The following is a 12,120-nucleotide window of genomic DNA, read 5'->3' as shown; positions in this document are numbered from 1 at the left end:
ACGAAGATGGAATATTAACAATGGCGCATTTTCTTTCCATTTATACAAGAGGGAAAAAGAATTACAATACAAATAAAAAGAAATATCACTCCTCGTTTCGTTACAACAAATTCATGTGCCTGTGAGACTCAAAATCTAGAAACTCACCATTTGGCTGTCCTGAGTATCCATACATATCATAAACCTTATCATCTGACGGCATACTGTTGCCGTCTCGCCCTTTAAAACCCTCCATTGGTGGAGGCCCCCAAGGAGCTGGAGTTGAGGGATTAGAACTTGAAGCTTCTTGGTTTACACCAAGAGCAATTGGATTTTGCGGTGAGTTTCCGGCCGGTCTTCTGTTGGAGGAATTTGCTGGCGTAAGAGAAATGGATGATGAATTCTGCTGCTGCAATTGCTGCTGGTTTTTCATCGGTGACTTGGGCCGAAGGGTCTCTATGTCTGGAGTTGTCACCACAAGATGAGGTGCCTCTGGAGGTGGGTTTCGTCCACCCCCTCCTTGCCAAACCTTCCCGTCCTTGTCAGCAAAGTTCTTGGTATATCCCTGGACAAATCATGAAACAGATTTTCGTGTCGACAAGGGAACAAGATCGATGCAGTGTTATAATTAACCGACTTTAAACCCACCTCTGGGCATGTATGGTTATTCATATTCCAATGAATAACTCATGATTTGATAAAGAAATAATTTCTACTTTGCAACATAAAACCAAACAAAAAAAAAAAAAAAATACCAAGAATTTGAGCTTAAGCTATTTTACCTCGGCATTAAAATTCGATGAGGATAGTCCTTTACCAACGGTCAGCCAGCCGGACCGAATGTTGTGGTCCTCACCAAAGAGCTCAAGCCTTCTCCGGCCAAGGGCAAAATGCTCAATAATCCTGTACATATCCTCAGGCTTTTGGGTTGAACCTGCAATTCCGAAGGCATAGTTTAGCATCATAGGTTCTCATTTTCATTGCTCTAGATGCAAAATGGGATGGTGTCACAAGAACCAAGAATAATGTAATTGATAATGCCATTTCTATCCCCTCCATTCCTCATTTTGTTTAATTATACGAGGGTACGACTATTTTTTATGTGTTTACACCTAAAGTAAAATTTCGCTACAGAGATGATTGTGTCACCATTTATGCATGCCACTACTATTTTAACAAAACTCGCATAATATCTAAAACATAACAGAAATAGCAAGAAAAGTCTATTCCTCACAGGCAAAGGATCAACAGTTGCAAAGAATACCAAGTTATTTTGCTTATATTTCGTTACATGTATATAAACCAACAGCATAAAACATCCAACTCATTTTAGACACAAGGAGCAAACTCAACAGCAGACTAAGTTATTGCCACCAGCTCATTACACATCATACGACTTGATCACAGAAACATTGAGATAAACACCCACACTATTCTTCAGCTTTAAACCATGATTCACAGATAGTAATAAAACTCAGCTTTCTTGATGTGGTTACTAACCGTACGGGGGTTCCTCGGCTATTATCACATCTGTATCAATGTTGGCGTGAATTATGTGGCCATCAGTGCTGCGACGAACGGTGCCTTTTATTCCCATTAAGCAATGTTCCTTCATTGTATTGGCAACAGAACAAACTATTTAAAAAGCAATTAACGTACCACAAAGCATTTTCAACAAGGGGGGAGGGCAGTTAATAAGATGAAGGTGTACACAAGAAAAATTACACCAACCTTTGAGTGCTGAAACAAAGTATGAGCATCGTGGCGCAAACCAGGAGTTGCATTAGTTTTGTTTGTCTTCACCCAACATATATCTTCACACCTACGAAATCCCCACTGCAGGACCACATTGATTAGATGTAGATAATCACAATTTGTTTACACAAACATATTATCCAACATCATATTACAGCAATAAAGGCAACCACACGTTGTGTTTAGAATCGAATCAAAAATTCTGGATTAAATACCTTTTTTAGACATTGACGACCCTGCTCAAGACCCATGCCATCACCCACCCAAAGAAAAATGAAAGAAGGTGTGTCTGCTATTGCCTGAGAGAACAAAAGACAAAAGTTCAACTATTGAGCAATTAAACCTGTATGGCATATGAATTAGTCTAAGTGTCTAATATAGTAAAGTACATATAAATGTATGTGCAGCTTAAAGAATATTAAAATGCTAATATTTAATCATATGAAGCACCTGTTGATAACTGATTTATGATTTACCACTATGAAGTTAAAATTAAGCAGCAAGTTTGCCATAAGCTCGTAGGGATGCCTATTTCTAGTCTTTTGTCAGGGAAAAAAAATGTGATTTGCAGATATACTACCTCAATCTTAAGATTCATTATTTCTTCAAACGTCCAATACTCTGTGTGGTCAGCAACACCAGGAGCACGATGAACGTATTCCTCCCAAGGTGGATCCACGAGAATGACATCAAACTTGGTTCCAAAGAACTCTGGGGATAGCTCAAACTCTTTCAGGTCGCACTTGTAATACATGGGATGTGAAGCAGAATTAGCCACAATCTCATCCTTTTTCTGTATAAGCTCCCTCAGCTTGGGGTAATCCTCCACAACATTTGTAAGCTCCAGCTCCCTGATGAAATTCTGGGGTCGCATACCAGTATCGACAAAATTTTGCGAGTAATCATTCTGCTCTCCTCTGGAAGGAGCTTTACCAGGAGGGCCACTACTTTTATGAGGAACCCAACCACCTTGATGTTTATCAGCCGGAGTTCCTCGTCCCATTGGTCCTGCAGAATTAAAACCAGGGCCAGATATGTTTGAAGGAACTCCTCTTCCATGGCCAGATTGGTTAAAAAACATGGCAGGGTTTGTCGGAGTACTCATATTAGGAGGAAATCTTGGGCCTGATAATCCAGGAGGGACCGAGGAGAGACCAGGTGGGACACCTAACATATTCATGTCAACTCCCCGAGCCCCAGGCCACACAGGAGGAGAAAATGGTGGAATGAAGACGCCAGGGGACATTGGTGGACCTGGAGCAGGTGACATGCTAGGTGTAAGTGGCTGCAAGGGTCCAGGTGGTGGCATTCCAAGAGGGCCAAACGGCGATCCCATTATTGGAAGTGGGATTCCTACCGGTTGGCTATCTCTTCCAGTAAGCCTACCCCTTCCTCCTCTACCTACTCTACCCCCTTTCATCCCTTGTGAAGCATTTCTATTGAAGGAACCTGGCTCTGCATTTCCATATGGAGGCTGTAAGCCACCACCAGAACTTTGGCCACCAGCACCACGCCCAGGCATAGAACCTTTCTGTCCTTGACCTTTGCCTCCATAGGCATCAGAGTCCTCCCTCCATGAATTCTGATCTCGCAGGGAGTTAATATCATCTGAATATCTTTCCTTTGAATCTTCTCTAGGTGGTCCAGATCCATACATATCACTCCTCCTTGTCCTGTCATCCTGCAGATATGCCCACTCTTCATCACTTGGTGCTGATCTCCCATCAGATTGCTGACCAGCTTCGGTCCTCCTAGCAAAGTTGGATGCTGAGTCTCCTCTTCCGTAATCTATAGGCTTAGTTTGGATCTCAATCACATCGTAATTTTCATTTGAAATTCCAAAATTTGATGAGGTCTTCACAGCTTCACCACGGCTTCCATCTTTCCTATTACCAGACCGACCGTGAGGCCTTTCATTGTCAGTCCTCTCACGACCATGCCGTGGCAGCTCCCACTCTCTACCATGATCATAATTCATGTCCCCATTTTTGGAGTCTTTTTCACTACTGCTGGGTTGCCTTCTTTTCCAGTTCTCTTTGGAACCTTCTCGGTCCCTACTCTTGTCAGTCCAGCTTTCATCTCTCCCTTTTGATCGATCATCTCTATAACCATCTTTATCCAGTTCCTTCCGCTTGAGATTAAAACTCCTGTCATTATCCATCTCACAGTATTCTGAATCCTGATAACGCCTCCCACTCCGCTCAGGTGTCCTCGTCCTGGTGGTACTTCCTACTTCTCTAGAACCCTTGTCTTTCGTCCCTGCATTTGCTTCATCTGCATTCAAAGACCGCTCCTTGCTTTCAGCAACATCCCGACCAGTTGGAGTTCTCTGCTGTCTATGCTTTTCAGTTTTCTCCCTGCCTGATCTATCTTCACGAGTGACAGGACTATCCCTGTTGTCTTCTTCCAGTGTTTCTGGCCTGGTTTTGCTCTTACTCTTTTCCACATCAGGTTTTCTCTCTTCCCTGTTAGATTTGGTAGCTCTATCACTGTTTGAATCCACACCCCGGATTCTACTCTCGCTGGGTTCATTTCTCGCAGAGACACTCTTCTCTTTAGAACTCTCATACTTAGGATCAGAAGGCTTGCTGCTTCTTGAATCGGATTTTTCATAATGACTTTCTTCTGCCTTTCTCCCACCTTCTGAATCATCCCATCTTCTTCTCGAGGTCTTCACCTGTTCAGAAGAACCATGTGTCCTCTCGCGGCTGCTCTCCTTACTCTCCGAATGCCTGGAATCTCTACCAAGTGTCTTTTCAAGCTCTCCGTCATGGGGTCTTTCCTCTTTACTCTTACTTTTACTCTGAGAATCCTCATGCTGTGTAAGCTTTGAGCTCATTTTCCTTCTCTCACTTTCTTCAGCTCGAACTGACCCTCTACCTCCCAACTTATCTCCACCATCTTGCCTGTTCTCTAATTCCCCGTCCTGATACCAACTGCTCAACTTTTCCAAACTGCTCTCTTCTTGTTTTTTCTTCATCTGCTTAGAACGTGACTCTTTTCTTGAGTCATAATCGTCTTCATCACTATCTGCAACGCTAGAGCCACCTGATCTCTTTCGGCTCTCACTTCTGTCCCCATAACTTCTCCTTCTTCCACTGCTCTCTATTCCTCCCGTGTCTTCTCCATTACCGGACTTTCTTGATCGGCTTGACCTGTGCTTCCTCTTATCACTGCCCTCCCAATCTTCATCGTCTCCAGCCCTATCACGCCTCAAATCTGAGCTATCCTCCACCTCTCGTTTCACATGACTCCGACTACGTTCAGGAGAATCCATCAAAACACACTCTAAGAACCAAAAACACAAGTCAATAGCTTATAATTCCAAGTGTTTAGCACAATCCCAACAACACAATCAAAATAAAACTGGAAGTTCGTCCACCTAAAACCCTAAATTCTCAGGGGTTTGACGCTCACATTGTAATCCAATCACACTAATCACCAAACATCAAATACAGTAGAAACTAGGGTTTCCGAATCTCAAATTTCGTAGAATCTGAATCGGACTTACCCGAGAAAGAATCCGCCGTCCGTTAAACCTCGAAGCCGGCCGCAAATTCGCAAGTCCCCTTGGACGTATGAATATATTACTGCGACGCCCTCAAACTTTGGAGGGAGGAAGACAATAATATCTTGGCGGGTGGGTGAAGTGAAAGTGGGAAAGCAGAGGGAGGGAGAGAGTATATTTCCGTAAAGCGCCCTAAACTCCGGTTCGAGCGCTACTCTAACCCAACCAGTTGCCTACTGTCAAAGGAATCCGAATCTGAGAATTATCGTATGATGAGAAATTATTTTAAATATTTTTATTTAAAATTAAACATAATCAGTATCTGATAAAAATTGACTATATAATGTACAATAAATAAATACGATTTACGGATTTCCATAATTCTTACCAAAAGGATCCGAAGAGGATCTGGTGGCTGTCAAAGATATACGGCTCGATTATGTATCATCGTAATATAATCATAATATAAGCGGTTGGATATTTGAATAAAATTTTAATTATTTATATTTTGATATGCTCAACTGTATTTTCGATAAAAAAACTGAAAGGATAAATTGATGACTAGTTTGGAGTTGTTGTGTTGTGAAAAAAAATATGTTGTTTTCATAAGCAAGGTAGAGCTGCTTTTGATTTCTAATTTTGACAAAAAAAAAAAAAAAACACTTTTGTTTCATTTATCAAACACAATTTTAATCTCAACTTTTAAAATAATTTCAGTAATACCAAACCAACCTTGAAAATTCGTTTGTTAATTGGCAGATAAATATAAAACTTAGGTGCATCCTAACAATTCACTATATTTGATCAGTAATAATTCACTATATTTACTGCTATGCAGAAAGGAAGAAATTAAATATAATGTATTGTAGAAGTTATAATTATTTTTTTTACTTTTTCCTATTTAATTTAAGCCACCAAAAAACAGTAGTTTGTATGGGAACAATTAATTTTGACATAAAACAAATTGAACCGATTTGGTTTGAGTCTGAAACTAAACAAGTGTAATTTTAAACTACTTACAGAACTAAACTATAATTTGGTTTTTCTTAGTAGAGTGATTAGTTATTTCAATCATTTTATCTTTTATTTTGCCTATCGATTATGAGCTCGGTTGAATGTACTTTTAAAATGACTGAAAGTGCTTTTAGAAAAAATATTTTTAGGTTTCAAAACCACTTAAATTGATTTCTACAAGAAGTATCGGTTATGCGCTTATTCCATAAAGCACTTTAAGTATTTTTTGTCAGAATTTAATTGCATTTTTATTAATGATTGGTTCCAAAAATCTTTACTAATGATATAGTTGAATTATGGCACTTTTTGTGAGAGAGAGAAGAAAATAGTATACAAATTGATAAAGATGGGACGATGCGGAAGCCGTCCGATCGCTTTTAGTGAGATCTTGCGGCCGGGGGACTTAACAAACTCATTACCCCGATTTGAATGCCCAATACACATTTGAAAGATCCTCTTCCTTGGTGAACAGAAAAATCTCGTCGGCGAAAACCCACTAAGAGTTTCAATCAACCCCTTTTACGAAAGCAACAAAAAGTGTAACATGTAGAATGATAAGACAGAGGAGACCATATCTGAATTTGAAATATCGGCGTTCAATTGATATGCGTCTACTCGTGAGACAACGAGTTCTTTATCCCGTTAAAAATAAAATAAAAGATATGACAAAATAAAATAAAGTAATATGACATGTTCAGTCACAAAACGCACGATATTATCACAAGAGATCGGACGGCTCTCCACCTAATTCTTATTTTTACTTATTTTTTGGGTAAAATGGGATCCTCCTCTTAAGGAGAATGTGACATTAGATTTAAATTAGAATTGGAATAGTAAACTTTTTATAATTAAAATTTAATATCCAAGCGAAAAATAAAATAAAAAAGAGCATTAAGTGAACAGACCAGCAAATAACTCACTCTCCCATACAAATCTAAATAAAAATCGGTCCGAATGTGAGTCCAGTAATTATAAAAAGCCTGCCTCAACTAAACCCACACACGAACCAATTAATTAATCTTAATCCCATAGTTACCACTACTAATTAAACTGCCTTCAAATTATCTTAACCCAAATCCCAAGCTTAATTAACTAGTTATCAATGACCAGAAAGCCCTTGTCCTGTTCGAGCTTCTCCATCGTCGGAGCCTCCAAGCTAATCTCCACATCGATGCTCCTCCCGCCGCTCTTCCCCTGGTACAAATACACCATCCCGTCGAACCGGTTGTTCGACCCGCTTCTCACCCCCTCGGGTTTTCCCCACCCGAAATCCACCTCATAGACCTGGAACCTCGGCGAGCTCCCCACCGCCACGCAGTTCACTCCCGCGTCCTTGAACTCGAAAATCTTCGGCGAGCTCTCCCAGTCCGTGTTCCTCTGATCGATCGCTTTCGCGTTGTGCCCCTCGATCGCCTTCTGGATGATCGATGCGCCGAACTCCGGCGGGTTCGCCGACAGCAGTCCGGCGGCCGTGACGGTGAACACGGCCTGGATTAGGTTCCCGAAGTACGCGTCGGGCACGGGCGGATCGACCCGTTTGCGGCAGTCGGCGAAGACGGTGAACACCGTGTAGTCTTCGGGTTTTAGTTGGCGGGCTTGGGTGACGTGGCGCCAGATGTGGACGGAGAGGGACTGGAATGTGGAGAAAGGTTTTGAGCCGTCGGATGGCGGGTTTGCGTTGACCGTTGACTTGATCTTGTCGATCGCTACTTCAGAGAATTTGAAGACTCTCTCTCTCAGGTTGGGCTCCGTTTTACCGTTGGCGGGGACCTCGCCGTTTGATGCCGGCGGGGAGAGATCGAGCTTCACGCGCGTGTTTCGGGCCTGGGTCCGGTCCAGGAATGGTTGGGTCGAAATGGATTTGGATCCGTTGCAGATCTCGGCCCATGAGCTCATGAAGTGCCACGTGGACGTCCCGTCTAGTATTGCATGGTTGAAGGCGCACCCCATTGCCAGTCCATCTTTCAGCTTGGTTAACTGCCAAATCAATGATAGAAAAGATTAATCATGGTAAATAGTAAATGAAGCGTTTTTTTTTTTTTTTTTGAAAAAAGTACTTTTAAATGCTTATTGCAAAAATAACTTCTAAACCAACGTTAAAACATCGCATTCTAAACCTAACGGTGGCGTGAAACACTAGCCATTTGGATGAGAAAGCATTTATTTAGGTCCCCAAAGAAATCAGAAATTAAATAGAGGCCAACTACCTAAATAAATATTTCATGTCACATAAAATAGCATGTAATTAAAAGTTTCAAATTATTATGGTATTTTTTCAAGAAAAAACCCTTCAACTCCACCCACCCCACTTTCAAATTGATTGATTTTTCAGTTTGTCCACTTTCAAATTGATTGATTTTTCAGTTTGTCCACTTTCAAATTGATTGATTTTTCAGTTTGTTCACTTTCAAATTGATTGATTTTTCAGTTTGTCCAGTATATAGTACAAAACATTACATGTTATTATATAGTTGGGGAATTTTTTTTTTTTTTTCAAATATTTATTCAATTGTCTAATGACTTGTGATGCCCTACCATATATTGTAGGCCGAAAAATCTCTCTAAATTGACATCACATAGTATTTATTGGGTCCCCTCTTTAATAACTTCATCAAGCCAAGTTGTTGGATTTTTTTTCCCTAAAGATTAATTAGATACTGAGATTAACAACAACAGTAATGCATTATTTAACAAGATATTTGGACCGCTGACCACATTTAAGCAAGATTACGTAGCTTAATTAGAATTGATTAATTACCTGGACTGCTAGCAAAGGCCTGTGAACGCCCTCCAAGTTCAAGACCCCGTTGTAGGGGATGAAGTCCTTCAAAGCGCTGGTGCCTTCCTCAACTGCCAGATCAGCTATGCTGATCTCCTCCGCCGCCGCCTCGGCCACCTCCACACCCTCCATCTCATCACCATACTCAACCCTAAACACTCCCTCCTCGTCCTTCCCGAGCTTCCCGGCTAGCTGGTAAAACTCCACCAGAACCACCTCCAAACCCTCCTTCAGTTTCTTCACCACTTCCTCGAACACACCCCCCTTGTAAAAAAGGAGCTTTTGGTTGTAGTAAAATGCCAGGTAGGGTAGGTCAAATGTGACCAGCTGACATTGTTGGTTGCCTATCTTCTTGTTGGGCTTCACATGGGTTTTTCCGGTGACTTTCACCTTAGAAATCTCTGCCATTGTTGGTGGTGATGGGGAGGAGCAGAATCTAACAAGGGAGGAGGAGGGCGCGGAGGGTTTGAAGATAGAAGTGTGTGTCGGTGGATAAATGGGATTTAGGAGATCGATACTTATAAACTAGTTGCTTGGTGTAGTTGGGGTGCAATTATGGAACTCACGGTAGTTAGAGATTTGTGATTAAGACTATCTTAAAAGTAAATGTCAAATTTTAAATATAAAATTTAAATTTGAAGGTTTATGGGGTAATTTGATATTTTTTTTAAATTTTAATCTCCACCACAATATATCAAATTGAACTATTATTTTATTATATTATTTTCTTTTTATAATTTTATTTTATATTTATATTTTACAAATATAAATAACTTCTACAATTTCAGCAAAAAAATATAAATAAATAATGAATGTGTTCGTTTGAAAACCTCACAATCTCCGAACAAGCAACTGCCCGCCGTTCCTTCCCAAAAGCCTTGCCGAGTGACGGAGATGTCGAACTGCTCTTTGTTGGAAAAGTAAAATCCACTTCGTCTCCAGGCCTAAGCCTCCGAACTTTACACTTTGATAAACCTGAAACTTAACCGCTGCCCACAAACCACCACTGGCTCGCAGCCGAGCTCTCGCACCGTGCAACCGCGACTTCTTCAACCACGTCGTCCCCTGAATAACTGGGGCAACTACTCCCATTTCCTTCGGTACCCAAAGTGCAATTACTCTTCTGACCCCCAATTTGCTTCAAATTTACGACCTCGGAGCTCAAAATTTGGGGATTCTTCCAAAAAGCCGGTCCTTCAATTTGAAACTGGGCGTGTCGAAGATTATGTTGATTGGGGCGGTGACGTCGTTGTTGGCCATGTGGATGGCTCTAATAATGTCCACATCGGAGTATCCCGAGTCGAGGACTGCGGGGACTCTGCAAATGGTTAGAGACGACTGGTTTGGATACTATTCTATGTCATGCCACGTCATATTTGGTTCTTTGGAAAATTTTGTTGCTGTCTTTTATGATTGTTAAAGTTGATTTAGACAATTTTTCACATTTTTTATTAATTTTATAATGTGGTTGACATCATCATGACGTTAGCCTTGCATTAGCTGGCCCTTAGGCTCTCGGCCTGTGGATTCCCGCATAGACTGTCCACTGGGCCTCCCTCGAGCCCAATCACCCACATAGACTGGAGCAAGGGAGGGAGGCTATTGGGTTTTTTGGGTTGCCTGTCCACCGGGCTATAGCCTCCGATAGAGTTGCTCTAAGGAGTCCCGCTTTTGAAAAAGTCTCGTGAGCATTTCTCTAAAAATATTTATGAAAAATGACTCCTCGTGTACCCTTTTCGGCTCTTTATTGCTACCTTAGACCAACCTATACGCAAAAAAAAAGTATTGTTGGGGATTGTTGAGATCCAACAAGAACAAGTGTGACTATTAATTTGAACACCTTCAATAGAGCCCTAATTAGTGAACCCTATTTTTTGTAGTTGTGTGATTCAGTATTAATGAATTGTACAAATTAACCAAGTTATTAACTATGTTGGGGTGGATAGTGAATTTTTTTAGAACATACCTCGCACGGGGTTTTACTTCCTGTATAATGAAAGTAAGGAGTGAGATAGGCACGCAGTGAACATATACTTAGTGCGGTGACGTCATGCAAGTTTCTATGGTAAGCAAATGGAAACTTACCTGAGATCGGATTACACTTTTGTTAAATTTATCTCATTTATTACGTAATTTTTAGAGAATTCAAAGAAATCATATGAATGACCCAATAATATTACCACACTCTGGATTATAATTAATTAGATTAATACATTTTTCAGAAGTAATCCCAAATCCCAATGAAATTTAGTAAGATGATTTATATTTTTCTTTTTCTGGAAAATTACTGCAATAAGATAATGATCTCCACTTATGCAATTGGTTCACTTCGCACTCGGAATTCAGGTCGACGAAGACATGCGCTGGAAATATTGGTGTTGGTTGGCATTCAATGACCGCCAGTTCAGCCCCGGTAATCATGTTTCAAGAGGACCATACGGGAAATGCGACGGGGATCCGAAAGTAAGACTTTATGACTCTCTAATATCTCATTCTTTAACGTCAATTCTCGTACCAACATAATAAAATATTGTACTAAAGCATAAGGTGACAGAGAATCTACGTAGAGCCATTTTTGAGAGAGTTATCTTAACATTGCTCAGACCGTACCATACTTAATGAAAAAAAGGTCATGTTAGAACCAATATTTTTTATGACTCGGGATCCACTGCGAAGCCACTGACACACTCACATGGTAAAATTTTAAGTTTAATCGGAGGATATATCTTTCATTGCGTAATTACACGTTATGTGATGAAAGCCAACGAAAGTATGGGTTACACTCCCAAATATATGACGGAATCTCTCTACTCCACACGGACTATATTTTGATGCCTGTATTTATTGGCTTCCAATAGTCTTCAAACTTGAAAGTGACTACATGACACCCAAGTAAGAATATACTTTTCATTGTGTGGAAAATATGCTCGGGTGCATAAAATTTCACAATAGCATGACGACTATTATGCTTAACTCAACGAAAATGGTTGAGCCGACTCGAAGTTTTTTCGAGTTGGAGCTTGGCTCGAGTCTTGTCATCATAAAAGTAGGAGTGTGCTATCCATATATTCTATTTTACTTCTTA

The 12,120-nt window shown here is 40.7% G+C and overlaps 2 protein-coding genes across 2 annotated transcripts; both read right to left on the bottom strand.

Annotated features, from left to right (window-relative positions):
• Positions 1–12: 12 nt before the first annotated feature.
• LOC137721261 (N6-adenosine-methyltransferase non-catalytic subunit MTB) lies at positions 13–5,506 on the bottom strand. The gene is made up of 7 exons (XM_068460363.2): positions 5,246–5,506; positions 2,315–5,022; positions 1,950–2,033; positions 1,711–1,815; positions 1,480–1,588; positions 762–913; positions 13–544 (listed from the first exon to the last, which is right to left on the bottom strand). Exons 2-7 carry the CDS (start codon positions 5,009–5,011, stop codon positions 101–103), a joined length of 3,591 nt encoding a protein of 1,196 aa, XP_068316464.2. The 5' UTR covers positions 5,012–5,022; positions 5,246–5,506; the 3' UTR covers positions 13–100.
• Positions 5,507–7,075: 1,569 nt separating this feature from the next.
• LOC137721262 (BAHD acyltransferase DCR) lies at positions 7,076–9,628 on the bottom strand. Its single transcript, XM_068460364.2, has 2 exons — positions 9,015–9,628; positions 7,076–8,233 (listed from the first exon to the last, which is right to left on the bottom strand). The coding sequence occupies exons 1-2, from the start codon at positions 9,441–9,443 to the stop codon at positions 7,349–7,351; spliced, it is 1,314 nt and encodes a 437-aa protein (XP_068316465.2). The 5' UTR covers positions 9,444–9,628; the 3' UTR covers positions 7,076–7,348.
• Positions 9,629–12,120: the final 2,492 nt, after the last annotated feature.

Source organism: Pyrus communis, chromosome 1 (genome assembly GCF_041283825.1).
Source record: "Pyrus communis isolate YQ-2024b chromosome 1, ASM4128382v1, whole genome shotgun sequence".
Taxonomy (NCBI): domain Eukaryota; kingdom Viridiplantae; phylum Streptophyta; class Magnoliopsida; order Rosales; family Rosaceae; genus Pyrus; species Pyrus communis.
This window is presented reverse-complemented; position numbering and strand designations above follow the sequence as displayed.